Genomic DNA, 23,149 nt, shown 5'->3' with positions numbered 1-23,149 from the left:
GCGTTCGAGTCACGATTGACAAACGCTATACGTTTCTTGCCATCACTGGTTGTACGCACCAGTGCACGTAGCCCAGGAACTTTCGCCCTACTTTCTACTTGCTGCTCTGTCAGCGCTCCGTACTTTGCTATATCCTCAGGGCCCCGCTGACGCTTTTCCGTCTCGACGCTCGGAAGTGTGCACCCCAGCTCATGGTGCATATAGGACGTTAGGAACTCATCGATAGGTATTGTGACAAAACGATGTGCACACTTCTTGTACGCTCTTGTCGATGGAGCTGTGTACACCCTTTTTGGGTCATCCAGCGCCCTGCTCCATACGCTATTGCGAGCCTCTGACTCTCGTCCTCTTTGAGGGCGCCGAACGCATTGAAAAAGTTGGCGAACGCTCCCTGTTTCCCACAGCACAAGATCAGTCGCTGACGAGCCCACCGGGGCTTTGGATACTCATCCCACAGCGCCTCCCAATGAGCAACACGAACTTTCATGGATTTCCGAGAAGCCTGAAAGTCCGCTCCTCGGCTCGTCAGCTCGCTCAAAGCTTCCAGATGCTCTTGCACTGCGGCATTCCACGTCTCGATTTTCTTCCTCGTATTCAGTATTCCCGATTCTCGATGGTATTTCTATGTTTAGAACTTTAAAAGAAGCATGTCTTTCTGACGTGAGCTAACGTCAGGACCATCTTCCGCACGCTTGGGTGCAGCGATGGTAACGATATTTGTGTTCCCCGGGTCGGTGCCAACGACAAGCTCGTTATCCTGCACTTTCTGAGTCGCAGGATCTGCCTTGTTGTTTTCTTCATGCTTCGCCGAGCCAGCGACAAGCTCGTTATCCTGCACCTCCTGTGTCGCAGGATCCGCCTTGTTGTTTTCTTCATGCTTCGCCGAGCCAGCGACAAGCTCGTTATCCTGCACCTCCTGTGTCGCAGGATCCGCCTTGTTGTTTTCTTCATGCTTCGCCGAGCCAGCGACAAGCTCGTTATCCTGCACCTCCTGAGTCGCAGGATCTGCCTCCTTCTTTTCTTCATGCTTCGGCGAGGGCGAAGCCGAAGGCACGATAGGACGATCCGCCCCCAGCCGCCGGTAATGTACACACATGGCTGCCCCATCGCTTCCGATGGTCCCCGTGAATACCCTTTCTTGCCCGTATTGAGACGTTTGAAATCGAAGATATTCTTCCAATGAGTTTCCCGGTTTTGGCCCATGAACTCCTTCTTGCCTGCATCGAACTCCGGACAGATATCCCTCACGATGCCATGAGGGACGCTGGAGCAGACTGCCACGAAATATGAGTTGGCGCTGCATATCGGAACGACGTTGAGGCGCGTACCCATTAGGAAAGCCTTCCATTCCTCCGAATCTTCATTTTTCCGCGACTCAGCTGCTTTTCGGCCATGCGTTCCAGATCCCGGCCCAAAAGCGTAAAATAGCGCAGGGCTCGGGAACAGCATCTTTCTTCATCTTTTTTCATATCTGATACCTTTTCTGCTGGATGCGCGAGCACCAAGTCCGCACGATGCTCTTGCATAGCCGCACGGATGACAGAAGCCTCATTCGTTCTCCTGTGTGATATCTTCTCTTCGACGAGCTCAGTCTCCTGTTCGTGCTGGCGATCATTCGTGATGCCATCGATAATGACCCATATTCCTGTGCGCGAGAGGCCCGAGTACAGCGCAAACAGGACGCGTATCGTGAAGCATTCGAGTTTCACGGTCAAATGGATCTTTAGGTTCGTGAAGTACCTGACTGCCCCGCAGGTGTCAATACACAAGTCGCCCCTGGATCGAGTACCGCTGATGCGGTATTCGGCGTGATTTTCGTGGAGGGCATGCGCTCGCTCATTTCCACTCGACGTTTCCCCGGTGCCAAGCATCAGGTGGCGGGTGAAGGTCTTGTTGAAAAATTCTTCCAGAACGTCAATTGTTTTGATGTCCGTCACGTTGCGACACGTATCCTTCTCCAAATGCATTAGTCCTAACGGCGCCTTTATAATACTCATGGAGTAAGACGCGATATGGATTCTGATGGCGTCTTGCGACTTTTCCTTGTGCGGACCCTTGATATGTCTACGAAGACAGGGTTTTACTACGATTTCGTCGCACTGTCGTCTTTATTGCAGCCTTCGACGTAGGGCCTCTCCATTTCGCTTCTTTTTCTTTTCCTTTTCTTCTTGACTCGGCACTGTTTTTTGTTTTTTCAGGCAGCCGGCGACACTGGGCCTCAGGGCTCGTCGACTCGCTTTCCCATAACTTTCCTGTTTTAGTGTCTTTTTTGAAAAAGGACGCTCTTCGAACGCCTCCGTTACATAGTGCGAAGAATCACTTGAATGTACTCACTTGAAAGTTGGAACATAATTAGACTGAACTATAGATTGCTCCGTCTTCAATGCAAATACATCTTGTTAGATCAACATGATACTCTTCAGGAACGCGTTTCGCTTCAACGGCGAGATGCCCATCCTGTCTCGTGCCTGCCAGATATAGAGGTGATTGTATCGACTGCTCCATACAGAAAAAAGAACAGAGACTAACCATGAACTACCAACGATATAAAAAATCCATTCCCCCTCTACGATAAACATTAAAAGGGGAAAGCTCTCCATATCGTCAAATGTTTACCTTCTTGGCGAAAGGTCCCGCGAGCGGGACGAATCTGCCCCGCATACGCTTCATGCTCCTCCCAGTGGCGGGCACTATAGTGAGATCTGCGCAACTCGTCCGCAACGCAGTTTATTCTGTCACTCGGAGCGGGTAGAATGTGTCTATGCGTCGCCCTTGTTGCAGTTATCTCCCAGAATACCGCTTCGCGCTGCCGCAGACAGCAGGTCTGTCTGCGCAGCCTGCGGGCTCCCAGAATGATTATGTACTTTGACACCGTGTCGAGCGCAGCACTCCTCGAGCTGATGCTGTCAGTGGTATAGCAAAGCCACTCTGTCTCTGTGTCACATCCGTACCAATTGCATAGGTGCTATTGCGGATGCTCACAGCAGACAATCGATGCACGATAGAAAGTACAAAAAGACCAGTACATCCAAGAGGAAGCATGGGTAATAGAGCTCGAAGGTAGGGTGCAGTATGATGAACGCATTTTAGATTTCCAGTACCCATCCTCCATTCTGGGATAGCTGGTCCAGGTAAACCTTCTGTCGAACAAAAAGTTGCAGCTGCGCAATTGGGGATCATTCTGCTTTTCATGCGACGGTGTCGGAATATCAAAACTAATTTTCCTACATCCATGAGCACGGGAGACGGTACATATTACTTTTGCAGGGTATACGATCGATGATTCGAACATGTTGTCCGCACGTCCATCGGCTTGTGAGTAACGCATCGACGAGTCTTCCCAGCAAATTGATCATAAACCCCATAAGCAAGCGTTATTATTTATCGCGCAACTGGCAAAGATGATGCTATTCGCCTACATACCCGAGATATTGCGAAAAGATATCCAGCATGAGCGCCTCTTCCCAGTAGATTGAATACAGATTGCGGAGGCCATGTCAATGTCATTCCTGTACCGTTTACAGAACTCGCTTGCAAGCCGAGAGCGTGTTGAGGCGTATGTCTCGTACCTACAGGAACTGCGACTCCCACTGGCGTTGCTGCTTGCTCGCTGCAGCGTCTCTTAATAGAGCTCGTCCATTCCGTGGGAGGATTTTCGTACTAGAGACCTAGAAGTTTCTTCTGAAAACTGCACGCTCGCTTTTGGCCCAGGGTCGTTCGGATGGCGCATCCCGCCAGCGGTATCCTCAATCGAGGTCGCAGAAAGCCGTGAGATCAGCTCTGCAGATCGGAATGCCTACCAAAGTACCGCAAAGACTCGCAGGCGCTTCGGAGCATGCTGGCTTGGGCGAGTGTTTCTTGCAAGGCCCAGGCCATAACGCTCCTTCTCAGTGACTCAGAAAAAGGTGCACAGCGCCACGGTCGCTGCGGCGTCGTTCTCGGGAAACTCCGAGAGCCACTTCATTGGATCTCGTATCCTCGCAATATACAACTCGGAGCGATTCGGTTGGCAGCATATCATGCGGCTCGGCCGTTTTGCACAGCGTTTGCTGCCACAGACGCGAGGCAGTGGCATCTCGTGCTTCTCGAAGTGTACGAGACTTTTGCAAAAGGAACCGCGACAGGACTCGTAGAGTAAAACGTATGATCGCAGCCGCTAAGGATATCGCCGGACTAGGAAAAGCCTCTCTGCCACTCGTGCAGATATTCGCGCGGACTTGTTCGGAATTTATCATCAGGGATGCTGCTGCTGCTGCTGCCGTCGCTCACGTGCCATCAGTTCTTCGCATGCGCGCTAGACATGCGAGACGCTCAAACCTGCCACCGCATCGAGCACAGAGGAGCTCTGTGCGATCGCTGGTGAGGTGTCTCGAAGCGTTTGTAAATTGTCGACAGTCTGCCTGCGCCCCGAATGTTAACCTGAGACCAGAGAACGCTAATCTCAACGGCGAGATGTCGAGAGCGTTCTATCGCGCTCCTGAGCGATCTTTCTTATGTGGCATCTCTCGAGGCGCCGAAGCTGAGATCCTGCCCGGGGGACGATCCCAGCGTTAAGTTCTGGCCGGCGAGTTCTGGAACTTTTCTCAAAAAGTCTACGAGTACAGTAGCGGCAACGAGTGTCGCTCCACCTTTGCGACGAGAGACGTCTATCAAAGACGCGCTCGCAAAGATGCCTCGCTGCGCACCGCGTGGGCTCGTTCTCGCCGTCTAGTCCAGAGCAGATTACGGCATCGATATCTCTCCCGAGTAAGCATAAAATTGGGTTAGTTATGCATGGAACTCTTCGTACAGGCCGGGACAGATGCTCCTTCGGCCCATGCGTTTCTCTCTTCCAGATACTGCTGTCGTACGTGCCAGCGAAAAGCACGACATCCCTCGGAGCTACTGGAATCTCGTTCGCCGCGTGCCGCTCACAATGCCGTGCAATCTGAAGACACACTTCGGTGCCTGAGCGCCCCGCATCGTCCGGGATCGAATCATGCCGATCAGGTGTCGCGGCTTCGAAAGCAGCCAGGCCTATATATTCCACGGGTTCATGTTTGACGGGTGCACCAGTCGTAGGTTCCGTGACGCGAACGGTACAGCGTTCACAGTACACGACAACTCCAATGCTGAAAAAGAATTTTAATGTTTCAGGCAGTTGACCATTGGGTGATACCGAACTACGCGAGCGATATTTGGAAGAAAAAGATCGCAGAGGCACGTACACACTTTGGGGCAGAATGGGTTTCGATGGTCTAACGAGCCAACCATGGCCGTGTTCCAGTGGCGTAGTTCGTATCGCTCCACCGGTTAACTGCTCAACTATGGCGGGCACAACAGCTGCTGCCGACTCGTTCCCTGATTCCAAAGCGCTGAGCAGAGCAGCAGCGTTTACCCGGTCGTTGACAACTTTCTGTTTGTCTCGAGTTGCAAAGCTATTAAAGAGTACAGCTAATCGCTGCGAAGGGCGAGTTTCCGCAGGTTGTTCGCGCGCACTTTCTGGTGCCTGAACCTCCATACCACAAGGAGTCTGCACAGAATCAGAACCACTCGGTTTTTATGGATACTTGCAAAGCAGTTGCGAGTTCTTACTGTACAGATTGATCGCCTGCCACTAGGTTTGGCACTCGGTGATCGTCATCCAGTACAAACAGCGGACGCAACGCCCGAGCGTTTAGAGAAGCGTTGCACGCTACCCTTGCGAAGGCGGTCGCGCGCTGTGCAGCGCTTTGGCGCCAAACGCCTCCACACACGGCGCGCTGCGCCGCGCCGGGCGAGCACTCCGCTTGCTGCAATTCTAGGCGGAAAATGTCATAAATGGTAAGATATTGGTCTCATCGGAGCTGCAGCGCACTGAATGCGCGCGCTTGTGAGTCAAATGTTGGCTGGCTGGAGCAGAAACGTTTCTTCACAGAAAGGGGGGCTTTCCTTGTAGTTCTAGGCTAGGGCGGAGCTGAACAACCGCTTGGGAAGCTATTTCGGTATTCTCGGAAATACCCATAGCAGGAGCTGCTTTACTGCTCGGGTGACAGAATAGATTCCGGCGTTCCGGAGCAAGAGTGCTGCTGCTGGTATAGCACTTTTTATTTCGGTTGGTTGCCCTGCACGCACAGTTTCTGTCAGCTTCGTCGGACTTTCATTGGCTTAGTAAGCAAGATCATGAGTACTTGCACGACGCCTTTGTTCCAAGGACCATACGACTGTATGTCAAAGTACGGTCTTGCGCAGAAGATCTTCCTCGCGCCGCTGACCCGGGAAGGAAACTCCGGTAGGCCACGTCGCCTTCGTTGGTCACTTGTGCACCCGGTTCTACGCGCCTGCTCGAAAAGCACATCAAAGTCTATCCAGCGACAGCGAAAGCCTATCTCCATACGGCCCCGGGTAAAGGGCACCGGCAAGCGGAGTGTCCGAAAACGCTCTGGAAATGTGAAGAAGAGGATTGGCCTAAAGTAACTTGTTCGCGTAACTGAGTGCTCGGTCTAGCGACCCGCATTCCACCTTTGATACTTGACTGGCTTTCCTCGGACGCTTTGAACGGCAAGGTGCTACGATACGCGCACCAGCGCAGTTGCATCGACCAGCTGGCGGTACGATAACTGTACAGCGATCAGAGCGGCGCGTGGTGCTGGGAGGTTTCGAGCCCTACTCGCCGGGCGAACGAAGGACAACATACACTCCCTCGTTTCGCTTCAAAATATTCATTGACTCACCAGAGATGGCCTTCCGATTGCAGACAATTTTTGTGAAAGCATGTCCAGATTCACTCAATATCGGACAGAAGACCGTGTATGGATGCATTCTGACTCGAAAGATTAGTCCTCTCCCGTGCGGAGATGATTAGCTCTGACTGTGCGGCGCTCTAAAGCTTGTCGTGATCATGTTTGTGACTCAATGAGATATTCTGATGCGCGTTCGTTTCGAAACTGAAATACGAGAGGAGGCCCCGCTCGCGCGTGACCGCAGCGGTTCACGTTTCGCAGCGCTTTCGATTCCGAACTAGATCACCGGCGCTTGTGATGCTGCCCCTTCGGTAAAACGTACCGAGACTGTTATTCTGGTATGCGTCGCTCAGCAATAGGGACGCGACACGAATTCACAAGGATGGAGCAGCAGCGCTTTTGTGCCTACTGCCTTTATCCATCCCGTGATGGTGGACAGCTTTCGTTTGAACGAAACAGATCGGAATCTACGTCGTGATGAAAGCAGTCAAGCGCGCACGGTATCGCCTCATGCACCCGCATCGTGTCATGCACAGCATTGTCTCGCTCGTTCTCTGTTCGCCCGTTCCTGGCGACTTACACGCGCCGACACATTGCATCCGTGTACACCGCCGGCATCCTCGCAGAACTTGACGCATCCATCCATGTTGCATTGCGAAGAACGAATCCTTCTCGACTGAAATTGTGAAGCCGTCATTCACGGTTCCGATCTGGCGCGGCTGTGCCGTTCATGGCTTTCGCGCCTCCGAACAGCAATTTGCCGCTGCGGACCTGTAATTGAAAGTGCCATCGATGCAAATTGCGTCGAGAACTATTTGACAAAACGCCAAGCCTCTGGCCAGCATGTGCTATGACTGAAGCTTTGCCTAGCTCGTAAACTATTTGGCAAAAGGAGACCGTTCCCCGATTTTATTCCTGCAGGGCTCCATTCGTGGACGAAGGGAAAGCAGAGAAAGCCCCGCAACGTCTATGTCAACAAATTCACTGCGGGAGCTGGTTTTCTGCGGAATGCCCAGTGCGGCTATGACAGCTCTGTTGCTGGCTAAGTTATATGCAACCGTCGAGTGTGGGAGCTCATCACCGCGGAACAAGAAGTTTTCTATTGACACGCCCTGGTCTCCACTTTTCGAGAGCCGCCAAGAAAGAAATCTCGCGCTGGACGGATAGGTCATTGAATCCGGGTCATCTGTAAGGTACGGCGACGCCAGGAGAGGGAAGCACCTAGTTGACGTGTGTCGGTATCAGGCGCTTGATCCTAAAAGGTCACGCGAACAGAAGCCGTCGTCGCCGTCGCACACGGAGGCGAGACAGTGTCGCCCCAAGTGCCGCGGGTGAACACACTCCAGAAAGCAGCTGTGGATACAAGTACGCCTCAGTCCTGTCTATATACCAACGAGGACACTCCGCAGTTCTGTGCTAATTGCCCTTTGATTAGGCGCGTTTCACATAATAGATGTTAAAAGATTGTGCTTGTGATCTTTTAGAGTGGTTCAACTCAGTTTTGTTTCACTCCAGCTGCGGTGTAGGGCTGGAGATCGAAATCACGAGGCAATGAACCGAATATGTTGCATATGAATCGCAGTGGGATGTATTCTTTACTGAACATCCCATACAGGACTGCATTCCTCAATCACGTCAGTTATACCATAGTACTCAGATTGTTGAGGGATAATGAAAGAAAGAAACAAGTATATACGTTCCGCGCCCAAAACTGACGTTTTCAAAGCGTGCTTGCGGTCCATGGCAGAATGCGACCTGTTCATCACCTTATGCAAGGCGAAAGCGAAGATAGTGGCTGCCACCGGCGTCTCTGCCTCTCAACAACTTATTCGTGTGGCCCCGAGAACACTTGAATACAGTCGCTAGAAGCGAGTCCTACATCACGCACGGTTATCTTCCATCGAAATCGCAACCCCGGAGTTCCCCGAACGTCTCGATCGGTAAGAAGCACTGAAACGTCGGTTTGTTTTTTGATCCGATGAGACTTCTTTCGAACGGTACGGTCAGCGCATGTATGGATATTCGCGGTGAGGGAGCTCATCGCATATATGATCGAACTCGAAGAGAACGACTACATTATCATCTATTCTAGCTGCAGCGGATTCATTTGTCGGCCTCAATTTCGTTCGTAGAGAAGGCTCATACAACAGCACCAATCACTTTGTCGAACTATTGAAGACTTTCCCCTGACGTTTGGACACGTCGGTCTGTTAGACAACTTAGTATTTCACCATTCCCGTTGCATTCGAGATTTTTTCCCAATCAATTGGGGTGCAGGGCTGCTTCTCCTTCCTCCGTGCTCCCAGTGGTTCAATTCCGTCGAGCGAGTATTTTCAATCGTGAAACGTAACGATCGTTCCACTGGGTGAATCGCTCAGGCGTTCAGCACATGGAGACACCCAGGCACATGTCGTGTTTCTACTGCAAGTCCTTCTCGCTCCGGGAAGGTCCTCACCTAAGTGCATAGAGGTTCGTTTATGTTGAAGGAAAAATCCAAAGGATTGCATGGACATGGAATTCGGGGATTCTAGAGGGCCTTCATCGCCGGGTTCGACAAAGAACAATAAATCCTCTTCTCCCCCAGATCTCGGGTGTAGAAGAGGTGAGATAGACGGGAAAAAGTTTGCGCGACATGACTATGAAGAGACTGTAGCGGCGCAAAGGGCACCACTTCGAGGAATCCTTGTATACGTGGGTTCGACCAGCGTCAAACCACGCAGGGAGTTCGCGAACCTAGACTTCAACGCCGCTATCACTATCAGACAACGTGCCGTGCTCAGTACGAGACCCGAGCGGCTCCTCCTATCTAATTTCGTGATACAGCCTCGCAAGCTGGAGGGTGGAGAGAGAAACTTGAGTCGATACCGGGGTCTAGTCGAAAGAGCCTGGAGGCCAGCTGTGGGTAGAAATTTTTTACCCTATGGTCGCGGATTATTTATGTCCATTTTTGTCCCTAAACTCACGAGTCGCGTCCGCCGCACGCCCGGGACACGACGCGATGCGCTGTTTTTCCCTTCGATATGAATCGGGACACGGACACGGACCCGAAAGCGCCGCGGACACGTCCCGCCACCACCGTCACAGGATCCGAGATCTCAATGCGGACATTCTGTGCGTGCCTCTGCGCCACAGGTTCCCGGTGCATCGCGTCTGGATGGCCTGTAGAATCGTATCGAGCGGGGAAGCGAAACGTGTCTGGGCTCTGTTCAGCCAGATTTGTGGCTTATGCTCACGTGTCCCATGGGGCCGGGTGATGGGCTTGCCGGCTGATGGATTGCATGGTCACAGTAAAAACTTTATTGGTCTTGTTCCTTAGAACGTTCCTAGAGATTGGTAGCATATTATGTCGTCTAGATATTCAAGTTTTGCTCGTGTCGTGCTTCTGGTCTGGGCCTTCTGTGCCGTAACAACCGGTGTGTTTGCCTGGAACCAACAGTGCAGTACGCAGCAGCAGTGTGTTCAGTATGGCAACCAGTGCACTGGTTATCAGAAGGTATGCCTGCAGCCTATTCAGCAGTGCAAGCAGTATGCGCAGGAGTGCGTGAAGCAGGAACAGCAGTGCGTGCAGTACCAGACTGTGCAAAAGCCGGTGCAGGTCTGCGCACAATATGCACAGGAGTGCGTTGAATACACTTCTAGCTGCGAGCAGCAGCAGCAGCAGCAGCAAATATCGGCGGTTGCTCAGCAGCAGCAGCAGCAGCAGCAGCAACAAAAACAACAAGTCGCACCACAGAAGCCTGCGCCTGCCCCAGCACCTCAGAAGCAGCAGGTTTCCGCGGCTGTTCAGGAGAAGAAAGGATGGAACGGCGCAATGCGCCGATGGCAGCAGACGCCGGTTTGCAAGCAGGTGTGCGCAAAGTACCAACAGAACAAGAACAAGTGTCTGAAGTATACCACGCAGTACCAAACCGAACAGGTGTGTGCGCAATACGAGAACAAGTGCACACAGTATCAACAAGGCAAATGCGAGCAATACGAGCAAGGATGCGCACAGTACGGCCAGAAGTGCACAGGGTACCAGCAGGTTTGCCAGCAGTATCAAAATGTCCAGGTTTGCCAACAGGCTCAGCAAGAGCAGGTACAGGCTACGCAGATCGTGCAACAGCAGCAGCAACAAGAACAACAGAAGCAGCAGTATGCCAAATTTCAGAAAGGACAACAACAGAAGCAGCAGTACGCCCAAGTTAAGAAAGGGCAGCAGCAGCAGCAGCAGCAGCAGTACTACACTGGTGGCAACATGCAATGGTGGGGCTGAAGGTCCTATCGAACATTATTATCGGACTGAACAGATGGCGGGACGGGTGGAGCGTAACACGACGATCGAAGGACAGGTTGCACACCGCGTGTGCAGTAGAGTTCTGGGCATTCGCCACGGAAGTTCCTGATGGGTCAGCGTTCATTCGTATGGTGGATGCGTAAGGTGTGGGCATGCCGCGTGTGCTCGTAGAAGCTGACATGCATTGAACGTGCTTTGGTAAGGGCCAAAAGTCTGCGAGCAAGTTGGGGTCTCGCAGCACAGCAGAGCCGATAGCCGTTAAGAGAGAAAGGAAACGGTGGAAAGACTCGGCGGATCTGTCTTTCGAGTATAAAATGGATGTGGTACAACGAAAACAAGCCGCTACACCCTGTCTAGGAAGGACACTCGCCATGCCCGTGATTGGGTGACTAGTCCGAAGGGGCTGTAACTCAGTCTTCTGCGTTACGCTCTTCATCATATGCCTTCGAGTTGGGCATCCAACTTTAGAGGTGGATCGCTCCGCGAATGGCGCCTTCAACGCACAAAATGAAGCAGTTCACGAGTCGTCCGGCGATGCCGCGAAACGCAGTGTCTCGCACGAGACGGCGAGGCGATGGTGTCAGACCAGAATAGAGCACTGTGGTGCTCGCTCTCTTCCTCTGTTTCGATTCTTTCGAACTGTTTTAGGCGCGCAGCCTCGATATTCGAAGTGCGGCATTAATGGGTCACGGATTGACACGTCTTTCGAGGATATTTGGACATCTTTTTGGAGCCGCCCTTTCGACCGACCGCCGCTGGAGTTCGTAAGCTCACCGGAATCGTGATAATTTGCGACGCCATCGAACAAGTATTCGTAAAATAAACGATATGATTACCCGATATACACGTATGAGGCTCTATCATTCTCATTTCCTTACGGCTTCCATGCTCCAGTCGCGCATTTTTTAGGCTACCGATCATTCTGTTCCAACACAAACGGCGGGTGCAGCGCATCGTCTCACCAGATTGACGATAAACATTATCCTCGTCGTCTCTTAAAGGCTTATGTACACGTTCATGCCGAAAGTTCACTGAACTTGTGGCGCGAGATGATCTATCCCGTTCAAAAGACAAATCCTCCTCTCATTGTGACGATGGCGGAAAAGGCGTTTGACGGCAGCATAACGCGTCTCATGATAAATGCTCCCAGAGGCTCCCGTCTCCTCTGTTTGCATGGGAAATCGTCTTGGACTTTAGGCATCGCACCGTTCAGATCCAGTGGAAAGAGCGTTTTCGCTTTCTACGGAGTGTGTAGAAAAGGATTGGAGAATTCTCGACATCGCCTCCAGCCGGGATTCCCTTTCCGGGAAGTGTTCCATCGCGGACAACATCGCGTTCCGCAATTCCTCTATAGAATCGAGAAGTACGCGCTTGTATGCACGGCGGAAAGAGCACTCGTAGAGATGATCGCTCAGAAGAGGCACATGATCGTCGAGCACGACACCAGGTGCGGAAACGGAGAAGAGCATCGGCGAGAGCGATATGTGCCGGTAACGTGCTTTCATCTTGGGATGAAGCGAGTGTTCGCGCGCCACAGGGCGACCCTCGGAAACGTAGATGCTGCGGTCTCATGAAAACACCTGACCACGGCCGAGTGTCACCGCTGCGAATTGCGTACCAGGCCTGTGTAAAAAGGATATGAAACCGGCAAGCGAAGCATGCATCGCAGCTTCCACCTGTCCATGAAACGCGTTGTCAACAAACGAAAGAAGCGACTGTCCTTGATAGACGACGGTATCGACAACCTTCGATACCTGTTAAAGCAGGTGGAGGGAGACGAGAGACCGACGCATGTAAAGCCGGGGTAAAAGAAAGGCAGAGGAAGCAGTCGCAGAAAAAGTCCACAAAAACTGGTGTTCATAACAGCTGGAAGGGACCTAAACTTTAGTGCGTCCGCCCGATTTACGGGGACTCGTTCCATTTCGCTCATACACGAATGTACACAAATATGATGCCAGAACAAAAGAGCCGCGCACGCACGCACGCACGCACGAAAGACGCTCGTGTTTCCTGGACAAGGATGCCCGCTGGGGCTGCGGCATCGTCGTACATCGGCGTTCTAGGCACCAGGTCTTGGTAGAGCATTCCGCAATAGCTTCCTGGCGCTGTACGCGTTGTCATCGCAGCAGATGCGACGCTGACGAATTGAGGGCATTGTTTTCTCTGCAAGCTGATACGCCGGTACGGCTTTGTATGGCCGCTCCTTCATCTGCGCCGATTAGCGGAATCGCATCATCAGGTCGCGGTAGATGCGGCAGATGCAGGGATTCACCTCACCCGTATCGAACGCGCGTCCGGTTCATGGGATTTTGCGAGCTCTGGCCGATGTAACCATTTATTTCGAGGAAAAATTGGTGTTTTTCAGACGAAAGCGCTTGAAAACCACCGCATCAGCGTACGCTGCAATGATGAAACCAGGACACTTGCGTTTCTCTATTTTGCTATTGGCGATTGCGTTCGTCATCGTTGCACCGCAATGGGCACTCTCCAATGAAGCGAAGCAGAAGTGCTATTATGAAACGCAGTGCGTCCAGTACGGTTACAACTGCACCAAGTACGAGGCCGTCTGCCTAAAGCCCGTGAACGTCTGCGCAGAATACGAGCTGCTTTGCGTGAAGCACGAGGAAAAGTGTGTTGAATATCAGTATGAAAAGAAGCCTGTGCAGGTTTGCGTTGAGTATGGAAAGAAGTGTTCCAAGTACGGCTACAAGGAAGACTGCCAACATGTCGAGGAGCAACAGCAGCAGGACAAGTATTGGGCCCAGCGTTGGTCTTCGCCACAGCAACAACAACAACAAGCGAAGCAGTTCTGTAAGAAAGTGCAGATCTGCATCGCTGAAGAGACGGACTACAACAAATGCAAGCGTTACGGTAGCGCATACGAAACCGTCAAGGTATGTGCCAAGTACAAGAAAGTATGTGCAAAGCACGCAGAGGGCAAATGCATCTCCTTCGTGCAGAACTGCGAATCCTATGGCAAGAAATGCGTTAAGGAGGAAAACGTTTGTGTGAAGTATGAAAAAGTGGAGGTATGTGCCAAGGATCAGCAAAAGCAAGTCTATGCTGAGCAAAAGAAACCTTACTGGTAAGCGGTGTCGCGACGAAGCCGGCACGAGGGGTTGGCAAGCTCGGCTCAAGAAAATAGAGCAACTAGTTATCAAGACAGAGAGCGAACCGGGAAAGGGTCTTGAATAGCACTGATGTGTTTGTACACCATTTTTCTAGGCACAGCGAACGAGGAGGAAAGATAGAAAAGCTGGACCAGATTCGTTAGGTATTTCCGTCCTACTTTTGGGACGAGGTTGCACGCATGGTGCTCATTCAGGGGAGCGGGGCTTTGCGAACATTGATCGTTTCGGGGTGTGGATGGGGAGCTATTGGGTTTCGCTCGGAAAGCCATGGAGTCCGTAAAGCATGATCTTTTCGTTTCGAGATGGTAGTTCGGTTCATGCGTTCATGGGATTTCGCTCAGAAACCAGCTTTGGCGGCAGAGCCTGATCTTTCCACTCCTAAACCGTAGAGCGACTTACATATCCGGAACGCAGGTCTCGTTTCACTTGCGTTGTTTTGGATATACCGTGACTGGACCAGATCTTGAAGACGACGAACGCGAGTCCCAATGGAGCCTGACCTCCGTAGACCTAACCGGTGACGGCATATACGTCCGCGTTCGCCTCTGCTTCCGCTGTACGCTGCACCGGAGGTTCAAAGCTGTACGTTGCAGGTGTGTCCCGTCTGTGGACGCATTCGAACCACGTCGAGCACTTGCTGTCCCGACACCCGTCGATTGCCGGCTCACGTCGCTAATCGCGAATGCGTTGGCGAAAATGCGTCACCTGGTGGTTAAGTGACCTGCACTGAAGAGTTGCTCAGGGCTACGTCCGCGACGCTGTTGCACCGGTGTCCGCACGAGTTGCCCTCGGTTTCCGCCTCGTAAGGCGAAACTTCTTGTAGCTGGCACCAACGGTGTCGTCTAACCCAACGCTCGTGTCCAAGCGCAGATACAGTCTTGCGCGACGTAGCCGGTTTGATCCAAGGTGTTTTCAGACGAAACCTGGAAGTAGCGTATCGCGCGGCCTATGCGAAAACGTCAAGGCTCGGACGCGACAGCACAGACTTGGATGCATCCGCTGCCTACCCATTGACGCAGAGCGACCACCGTGTACGCCAGCGGAAACGTTGCGGGTTCATTCGGATAGGAACAGTATGTGAAGAATGGCAAACCTCGTTTCATGCGATGAGAAATCCTCGAGCCGACGCCCTCTGTGCTACGGCAATGCCGTTCTGTCTCCGTGCAGCGACTGCACCGGCGCTATAGGCGCCATTGCTGTCGCTTTCGGCAGGCACTAGGCACACAATAGGACGTATGGAACGACTAGAATATCCGAGAAGAAGTACAGGTCATGTAACTTGGAGGCAGCGGGTTTGATGGATACTTCACCGCGCACTGAAAAAAACAACAAAAAAATAAGAAAAGAAAAAGCGCACAATCGAAGAACGCTGGCCTATGGAAACGTTTCGTCAAATTAAAAAAATGCGATGAGGAATGGTGTTGACATCAGAGCACTCTTGCATCGCAGGAAGGCATCTACCATTCCCCTGATGACCAGACTCGATAGCCTGGAGCGCTGGGCGCCGCAGCTGCCCCCGAAGAGAGCCCTGGCAACGGCACTGGAATAAAACTAGAGCTTTAGACCGACAGGTGTCTCCGTGTTCAAGTACGTAGCCATGACGCGTTTACACCACCGAGAAACTTGTTGAAGCATGGCGGCATTGCCAGCCACGTCCATCAGAACCGGACTCAATCTTTCGCTGATTCACGAAGCAGTTCCATGGTGTGTTCCTGTTGAATCGTGTCCCCAACTCCGCCAGCGCACTTGGACGTGGTAGGTACAGCCTTGACCAACTCTATCATCACTTGGTATTGTTCTCGTCGTCTTCTACGACATACTCCAAAGTTATCCTGCCAGTAATCGGGTTTGTCACGAGCTTGGTAACGACGCGACCACCCTGTGGTGGCGTTGAGGCCGCCGTCGAGTTCGAACGAGGTGCAGCTGCGTCACTGCGAGCCGCTGCGTTGTTCGACGACGAACGAGCTCCGGACTTGGAGGCCCGGGGCTGCTTATCCGGCTCTAGGTAGGGGACATCATCCTCACCACCGCTGTCAAGCCACTTGAAAAAACCTGCCTCGCCGCCGGGCCAACCGCCACTCAGCCAGTCTTTCCAACCCGTCAGGTCGCTCTTTGCGACGAGCGCTTGGCAACCGAGCCGGCGGCGTGCTCCCCGCCGTGCAAACCCTGTCGTTGGCTTCTCAGGAGCGACGCGGGCGCAACTGAGCTGCGTGCACTGCTTGCGCCAACACCAAATTGAACCTGTCACAAACATGAGTCGTGCCCTCAAACGGTTCCAGGTGCAACGGCGCAGTCCTAGGCGAGTTCGTAGTCGGGTGCATTTGCTGTATGCGTACGCTGGGGGCGTCCGTCTGCGACGACGCACGCTCGGCCACCACGAAGCTAGTCAATGTTGGTCAAAGCGGTTGCTGACTTCCGCACGCGACTGCGGGCGACGGCGCCGCTGCGCGCTCATCGGTGTTGGTGCGCTTCGCGAGGCGCGATGCGCGTTGGGTGCGCGCACAGCGGAGCCCAGAGCGCGGCTCAGGGCCCATGATCCGCGCGCTCTGCACGGCCTCTAATGTGGACGCATGCATGGAGACCGCTGCACGGTGTGGATACGCGGCAAGCGAGGAGCGTGTTCCAGAAACATAAGCGCTGCATCCAGTCAAGGACAGACCTCGGTGTTTCCGTAGGTGCCTCCATGCGACATGGAACCTAGATCAATGGTCAGCTGGGGAAGTAAGTATCGATTTGTCCGAAAACTCTAGTTCCTGGAGTCGTTCCACTCTGTTTTGTTTCACCTGCGCAGCGGTGCATAGCAGGAGATCGAAACCATGATTCAACGTACAGTATGGATGATGGACAAATTGCCTGTAGGGTATATGCTTTACAGAATAGTGCACCGGGGACTGTATTCCTCATTCAAATCAGTTATACGACAGTTCTCAGACAGTTGAGAAACACTGAAACGAAAAAGTATATGAGCACTGCGCGATCTTCATTAGGAAGAAGGACTACGACTAGAGCGCAAGCCGACATGCTTCTTTTCGTATCCAAGACTTCATGGTGTTGCTTTCGGAAGCGATACTTCCTGCAGAGAGGCGTCATGCTGTCTGTGAGTCTCATTTCAGCGACCGCATACCGCCAGCGTACGACCCGCCGCATGAAGCGACAGGTTCGTGCTTTCACCGTCAAAATCCCTCATTGGAGCGGTGTACGTAGCACCGCTCGCAAGCTCCACGCCACTGGCGTTCTCGCGCGCATCGCGCAACGTACGGTGTCGAAGGCGTCGACTCGGGAGCTCTGTCACCAGGCGCACACTGTACTACCAGGCACCAGCTTTTCGTTCGCTTTTCGCGCTTTGATGCCCATTTATTTCATTGAGCTTCGCGAGCACCTTCCAACATGACCGAGCTCCAATATGCATAGACATCTAGCCACGCTTTGCGCATATCTTCGCTAAAATGCTTGCTGCCGAGGATGGACTCGAGGGCGTGCAGCAAATTCTCGCCCACGATGGGATACTGCTCCTCCTGGGTGCCGTACTTAACGTGGCGCTTCCCAAGATCACGAAGCGCTTGTTCCAAATCGCGCCGCGAATTCAGTAGCTTAACGCCAGCGTCCACCATATCGACGAGGCGTATCCGTTGAAGTGCCGGATCCGAACGGAACATGGGCTGTAGTTCCGGATATAGTGCGAACAGGCGGTCGTAAAATACTTGTCCAAGACGCTCGCGCTGTTGCACAGCTTGAGACCAAGTACTCTGGACGATAGCAATACTTTCCTGCTGGGGCTCGTGTGCAGCGCACTCGAGCCTGTGCCCGCCGACCTGCAAACGCGTAAACGGCTGACGAGGGCGTCGGCGTGCACGCGACCACAGACTTCTCGCGTGCACCTTGGATACGTTTCCGTTTAGTGTGTAATATGCAAACATGAAATACAATTCCTGAATATTCGCTTTCGTGTCTACGAAGTTTTCACTGCAGTCTGAAAGTCTGCGAACTCGAGTGTATCCGGACGTTGGATAGCATGTGCTGGAGCAGCTGTAGCGGACCAGCGCGTGCGCGCGAATGCTTCACGTACGAGGATCGCAAGCAGGCCGTGGGTACTCGAGTCCGTTATATCCAATGATATACAGAATACGCACACCATTGCAGACATGCGTCAGGCACGCGACGTCCACGCGCTTCCGTGACACGCGCACCTCTCGTCTGCAGATCACAGACGGTACCCAGTTGGACTCCGTGTTGGAGGAATCGATAACGAGGACGTGAAGCGTTACCAACGACATGTTCTGGCGTTTGGCTCAACAAGTACGTTTTGCTCGTCCGCGACTTACGCGTTCGTATGACCAAAAGGTTATAGAACACTTTGAGAAACCGAAGAATGTAGGGAGTCTGGACCGCAACGCACCGGACGTTGGTGTCGGCCTCGTTGGTGCACCCGCTTGCGGAGACGTCATGAAACTTGCCATCCGTGTGGACCCGACAACGGGTACCATTGTAGAGTCCGTTTTCAAGACTTTCGGCTGTGGGAGCGCGATAGCAAGTTCGTCTTACGCGACGGAGCTTATCAAGGGAAAACGACTGGAAGATGCCGTCAAGGTAACGAACCGCCAGATCGCGTCGGAACTGAAACTGCCACCGGTGAAGCTTCACTGCTCGATGCTGGCCGAAGACGCTATCAGAGCAGCGGTATCTGATTATCAGAAGAAGCAGGCGCAACAAGTTAGTCAGTCGGCTACACAGGCAGCCACTGCCGCGACCGGGAACTAAGGCCTGTGCGCACGCAGTCGGTGAACCGAGCAGGGCAGTTTGGACTGGGTTATCCCTGGACTCGACCGAGGACTTGTTGTATAAGGTCGCAAGCGACCTGTTTTGGCACGGGGGCTGCAGCAATGAGCGCCAAAAGTTCAAGTTTCGGTGCGGGACTGGCGGGGGCAATGCGAACGCCGCGCTGAACCGTGTAAACCTCTGCACGGCGGCGCAGTCGCGTACCCGTGGAACGCTGCTGGCAGAGGCCGTCGGGTGCGTGGTGGCAAGATATCCAAACTCGTCGACGATCTCCTGGCGACGGGGGTCTGCACATGCAAGCGCCCATCGCGGTCAGAACCCGCCGTCAAGGAATGGCACCGCCTACGATACAGATACCCGTTGTGGCATAGTTTTGTGTTTTTGTTATGGAAACAAAAGATTTGATGCGCGAATTGAACGGCAGTCATCACTGAACACGCGCTCGTCGCTTCGTCACTGCAAACGAAATACACCAGAAGTCCCATGGAGAGTGAACGTGTGTTTCGATTCGTATTGAAACTCTCGCGACCTGAGAACGATCGCATCCGATGAGGGCGAGACGCGGTCTCTGCCCTGGTCAATGGTGGCCTTCGCGCATCCTGGCGAGTCTGGTTAGATGCGTTGATTTAGCACTGTAAAAAGCTAGCATTCACGGCCGTGGCCGTCGCCTATTTGTACCATTGGCGAGAGTCCCCGCGAAATACGGCACCTGCCGTGAGAAACACAGCATCATCACGAGTAGCCGCGACCAAGCGCAGCATCATGCACGGTCCTTGCGTCGCGGGGAGGAGCGTCCCTGATCCTGACCCCGAAAACGCAACAGGATGCCGCGAGCAACTGCAACGCACTCAGCAGATCCATAATACGATGCATCAGTACGATGCCTTGGAGGTCCGCCTGTTCTTCAGTCGGGCCTGCAGACGAGAGCGAGCAGTCAACACTTGCCCTGAAGCGATGCAGTTCTCTGCTCCGCTCCGATTCTTTGCTGATTGTGGTGCTTTCCGTCTGCCTGCATGCGTGAAACATTCGCTTCTCGCCTTGGATTCGCATACCGCGTCGAGCGCGATCGCTAAATTGCACCGCGACAGCTGCCTCTTCGACTGTGAACTGCTCCAGTCCGTTGAATCTACGGTTACCGGTGAAACCTGCGCAGATAGAACCGGCAATGGCGATGATGAGTGCTGCGATCGACGACAGCTCGATGAATCCTTCGCGTCGCGGCTGCATTCGAATTCTCCAATCGGATCGCGATGCGGCATCATGGCACGGGCCGTATACCCATCCCAGCGATCGGTGTCCATTAGAGTCACAGACTCGATTTCCACAGCACTCTGCAAAGTACCAGACACTATGCTGGAATCTGTCGAGCTCTCAAAACTTAGTGCAGCGTCCGGCGGAGACAAGTCCGGAAGAGGACTCTGGCTGGAGTCGCTCTCACTCAAGATAGAGTGCAGCGTGCGCAGACAAGCAGCTAAGTTTGATACGGCGTATTTTGGGGTCCAACGCGTCTTTGCAGATTCCTCTGGATCAATGCGCTTGGATGCACAGTTGTCGTGGTTGTTCGGATTCTGGGCCCGAGTTGGTGCAGGTTGCCTGTTCTTCCTCATACTTCCGCTCTCGGACTGACGTCGTCTTCGGAGGACTTGCAAGCGGTAGTTTCGGGATTGTCGCGCGTTGGCAACAGAGCGGTCAGCATTCAGAGGCGCGGAGCCCTTTCCGTCAAGATCAACATCGCTCTCGAGCATCGCTGGTACGCCAACTGTCTCGGGGTTCTGTGGTCGACGTATGCGCCAGCTGGTGCCGGCGCTCGCTCGGGCCATAGCGGGCGCTGGCGTTTCGTTTGCGCCAGAAGAGCGTGCTATCTTGGGCCGTACGACTCTGATGCGCCTAGGTCGCTTGCGTCGTTGGGATAGATAGATTGTGTCAACAAAATTTGCGAGCGTTCGTTGCATGTACTCCGGTGGCAACGAACTTTTTCCCAGAATCTCCGAAGCGACCCTGCCGATACGGCTCCCGTCCTCCCCGGTGAGCGCGCGCTGCGATGCCAGCGTCAAGTCTTCAGCCGCTGCACCGTCAAGGTGCTGCCAGAGCCGCTCCACAAGATTCGAGTGGTCGTCTTGGCCAACGGCAGCTGATGCAAGATCGTCATTATTGGACATGGCGCACGAATGCACTGTGCTATTCGCCACACGTCTAGACCTCCCGAGCAGCCCCGGCTATCGACAGCGCGCTATCGGCCAAAACTGCAACCAGGCGCGCACGACGAGTCTCAGCGGAACGCGCTCTGCAGTGCGGTAGTGCTCTGCTTGACGATTGAGAAGGAGGCTTAGGAGTCCTGCTCTATCCTTTGGACGCAGGCTCCGCGCGCTACCAGAGAAGCCTCAAGCGCTCAATAGTATCGCTGGCACTCCTGGTCAGAGGCGCGCCACGTTTTATGCCTTGCCTGCGGTCTCGCGCTATGTGTCGGCAGTGTCCTTCCGTAGTCGCGAACTGATAAAGTCGTCGCCCAGCGTCCAGGCGTCCACCTGGACTGCGCCTTCAGCTACCGCTACGCACCTTACCGAAGTATCAGATGCCAGTTCGGAAGCGTTGACTGCACCTGCATGCACGCCTCCGTGCCATCCGCAGAAGCGCGCACTGCATCTAGCCAGCCGAGTGGCGCATCGCCTCGGACGCTCGCTGGCGATCGGCCGGTCGCGCTCGCTGGCTGAGCTTTGCGTGTCGCTGTGCGTGCGCTGCGCGAAACGGTGGCGCTCGCTGGCAGCGCGTGCCGTATGAAAGTAGCACCCTAGACTACTTGTTCTGCTCCTGCTTCCTATTTTATTTCCGATCTTATTTAGATGAACAGCTTCGGCCTTCGAAGAGCGGCAATAAATACGTACGGATTCATGCGTAGTTTTGGGGTATTCGGTGGTCTGTTCGGACTGGCTCCTTCGACGTGTTGCCGCTGGAATTCGTTACTTTGCCGCTATCAAGATAATTCGAAACGTACTCGAACAAGGATCCATAAAACAACTCAGAGGATCGTCCAAAGCATGCATGCAACCATACGGTGTTCTTCTTTCCGTTCGAGTGTGACATGCTCATATTACACATTCTTCAAGTTTTCGATCTTTCCTCGTAAGGGGCAACTGTTCGACACAGCAAATTGCGCCACTGGATTGAAGACTGAAAAACTCGATGTCGTTCATTGACGTCTTGTTCCCAAGCTCGTACCGAAAGGTCACGGGACTTGTCACGTTAAGAAACCGATTCCGCTCGGAAGACAAATCCCACTCTCTTTGTAGCCATTCACGAATCGGGATTCCACGCCAGCACCACAACACGTCTCATGGGATATGCTCCTACAGGCTCCCGTGTCTTCTTTTCGGACGGAAAAGTTTCACGGACTCGGACTTGAGTGACCGCAGCGATCACTTTCCGTGATGCGCGCGTCACCGCTTGGCACCAACGGAGCGTAGGCGGATCGCAATTACTCGAATTGTTCTCCGGCGATTATGTGCCTTCCGATACATGTTTCATTCTGGATAACATCACGTTCCACAATTATTCTATCGACTGGGACAGCATGTGCTAGCAAGTGCGGCATTCAGCGTACTCGCCGAGGAGATCGCCCACAACAACAAGTCCATGCTCGAAGGGTACGGCACCGGGCGCGGAAGCGGAGAAGGGCATCGAGACGAGCTTTCTGAACCCGTCAAGTGCCTGTAGCAAGCGATGAAACAAGCCTTCGCGCGCCACAAGCCAACCTCGGAGGAGGACGAGGTCTCGTGGATATATGGAGAACCTGACCACAGTCACGGCACGCCGCTGCGAAAGGCGCACCAAGGCTGTGCGCAACGAAGGTGAGCATGGCAAACGAAACGTACATCGCAATATCCATCCTTGCATGCAGTGCGTCGGGAACAAACGGATGGCACGAAGTCAGCTTTGGACCGCTGCTATTTCCTTCGCTCAACCGCTGAGAACGAGGTTTTAGGGACCGGAGTGAACGGCATACAAAGGCCAGAGATAAGCGAGAGGAGAAGGAAGCAGTCGCAGCAATCCCTCGTAATATTTGATGCTGATGACAGTAGAAAGAGATCCAAACTTTAACGACTGCGTCTGTGAGCGCAAACCACACCTCTTCCATTTTCGTCTCGCGTTGGTGCATCTGGCAGCGTCGGTGCAAGTGCCTCTACTGGTAGCTCCCGGGGGCGGTGCGCACCAAAAACAGCGCCGCGATCGCACCGAGGTCAGCAAACTCGGGACACGTGTCCGGCGGG

At 53.4% G+C, this 23,149-nt stretch overlaps 7 protein-coding genes and 1 non-coding gene across 8 annotated transcripts, besides 1 other annotated feature; 3 read left to right on the top strand and 5 right to left on the bottom strand.

Moving 5' to 3' along the window:
* Positions 1-2,326: part of a sequence feature (repetitive element) that runs on past the window's edge.
* A 2,115-nt stretch (positions 2,327-4,441) lies between these two features.
* Positions 4,442-5,500, bottom strand: CYME_CMR324C (hypothetical protein; the record flags this gene model as incomplete). Its single annotated transcript, XM_005538512.1, has 1 exon — positions 4,442-5,500. One exon carries the CDS (start codon positions 5,498-5,500, stop codon positions 4,442-4,444), a length of 1,059 nt encoding a protein of 352 aa, XP_005538569.1.
* Positions 5,501-6,141: 641 nt separating this feature from the next.
* Positions 6,142-6,435, top strand: CYME_CMR323C (hypothetical protein; the record flags this gene model as incomplete). The annotated part of the gene is made up of 1 exon (XM_005538511.1): positions 6,142-6,435. One exon carries the CDS (start codon positions 6,142-6,144, stop codon positions 6,433-6,435), a length of 294 nt encoding a protein of 97 aa, XP_005538568.1.
* Positions 6,436-10,044: 3,609 nt separating this feature from the next.
* Positions 10,045-10,956, top strand: CYME_CMR322C (hypothetical protein; the record flags this gene model as incomplete). Its single annotated transcript, XM_005538510.1, has 1 exon — positions 10,045-10,956. The coding sequence occupies one exon, from the start codon at positions 10,045-10,047 to the stop codon at positions 10,954-10,956; it is 912 nt and encodes a 303-aa protein (XP_005538567.1).
* A 2,355-nt stretch (positions 10,957-13,311) lies between these two features.
* Positions 13,312-15,058, bottom strand: CYME_CMR321T. The gene has a single exon (XR_002461628.1). It is a non-coding gene; the product is annotated as a hypothetical transcript (transcript).
* An 833-nt stretch (positions 15,059-15,891) lies between these two features.
* Positions 15,892-16,362, bottom strand: CYME_CMR320C (hypothetical protein; the record flags this gene model as incomplete). The annotated part of the gene is made up of 1 exon (XM_005538509.1): positions 15,892-16,362. The coding sequence occupies one exon, from the start codon at positions 16,360-16,362 to the stop codon at positions 15,892-15,894; it is 471 nt and encodes a 156-aa protein (XP_005538566.1).
* A 1,105-nt stretch (positions 16,363-17,467) lies between these two features.
* CYME_CMR319C (unknown globin-like protein) lies at positions 17,468-18,025 on the bottom strand (the record flags this gene model as incomplete). Its single annotated transcript, XM_005538508.1, has 1 exon — positions 17,468-18,025. The coding sequence occupies one exon, from the start codon at positions 18,023-18,025 to the stop codon at positions 17,468-17,470; it is 558 nt and encodes a 185-aa protein (XP_005538565.1).
* A 355-nt stretch (positions 18,026-18,380) lies between these two features.
* CYME_CMR318C (similar to nifU-like iron-sulfur cluster protein Isu1) lies at positions 18,381-18,866 on the top strand (the record flags this gene model as incomplete). The annotated part of the gene is made up of 1 exon (XM_005538507.1): positions 18,381-18,866. One exon carries the CDS (start codon positions 18,381-18,383, stop codon positions 18,864-18,866), a length of 486 nt encoding a protein of 161 aa, XP_005538564.1.
* An 890-nt stretch (positions 18,867-19,756) lies between these two features.
* On the bottom strand, positions 19,757-21,043 carry CYME_CMR317C (hypothetical protein; the record flags this gene model as incomplete). The annotated part of the gene is made up of 1 exon (XM_005538506.1): positions 19,757-21,043. One exon carries the CDS (start codon positions 21,041-21,043, stop codon positions 19,757-19,759), a length of 1,287 nt encoding a protein of 428 aa, XP_005538563.1.
* Between the last annotated feature and the right edge of the window lie 2,106 nt (positions 21,044-23,149).

The sequence above is a fragment of the Cyanidioschyzon merolae genome, chromosome 18, assembly GCF_000091205.1.
Source record: "Cyanidioschyzon merolae strain 10D DNA, chromosome 18, complete genome".
Classification (NCBI taxonomy): domain Eukaryota; phylum Rhodophyta; class Bangiophyceae; order Cyanidiales; family Cyanidiaceae; genus Cyanidioschyzon; species Cyanidioschyzon merolae.
The sequence above is the reverse complement of the archived record's forward strand: the minus strand, read 5'-3'. Positions and strand labels throughout refer to the sequence as shown.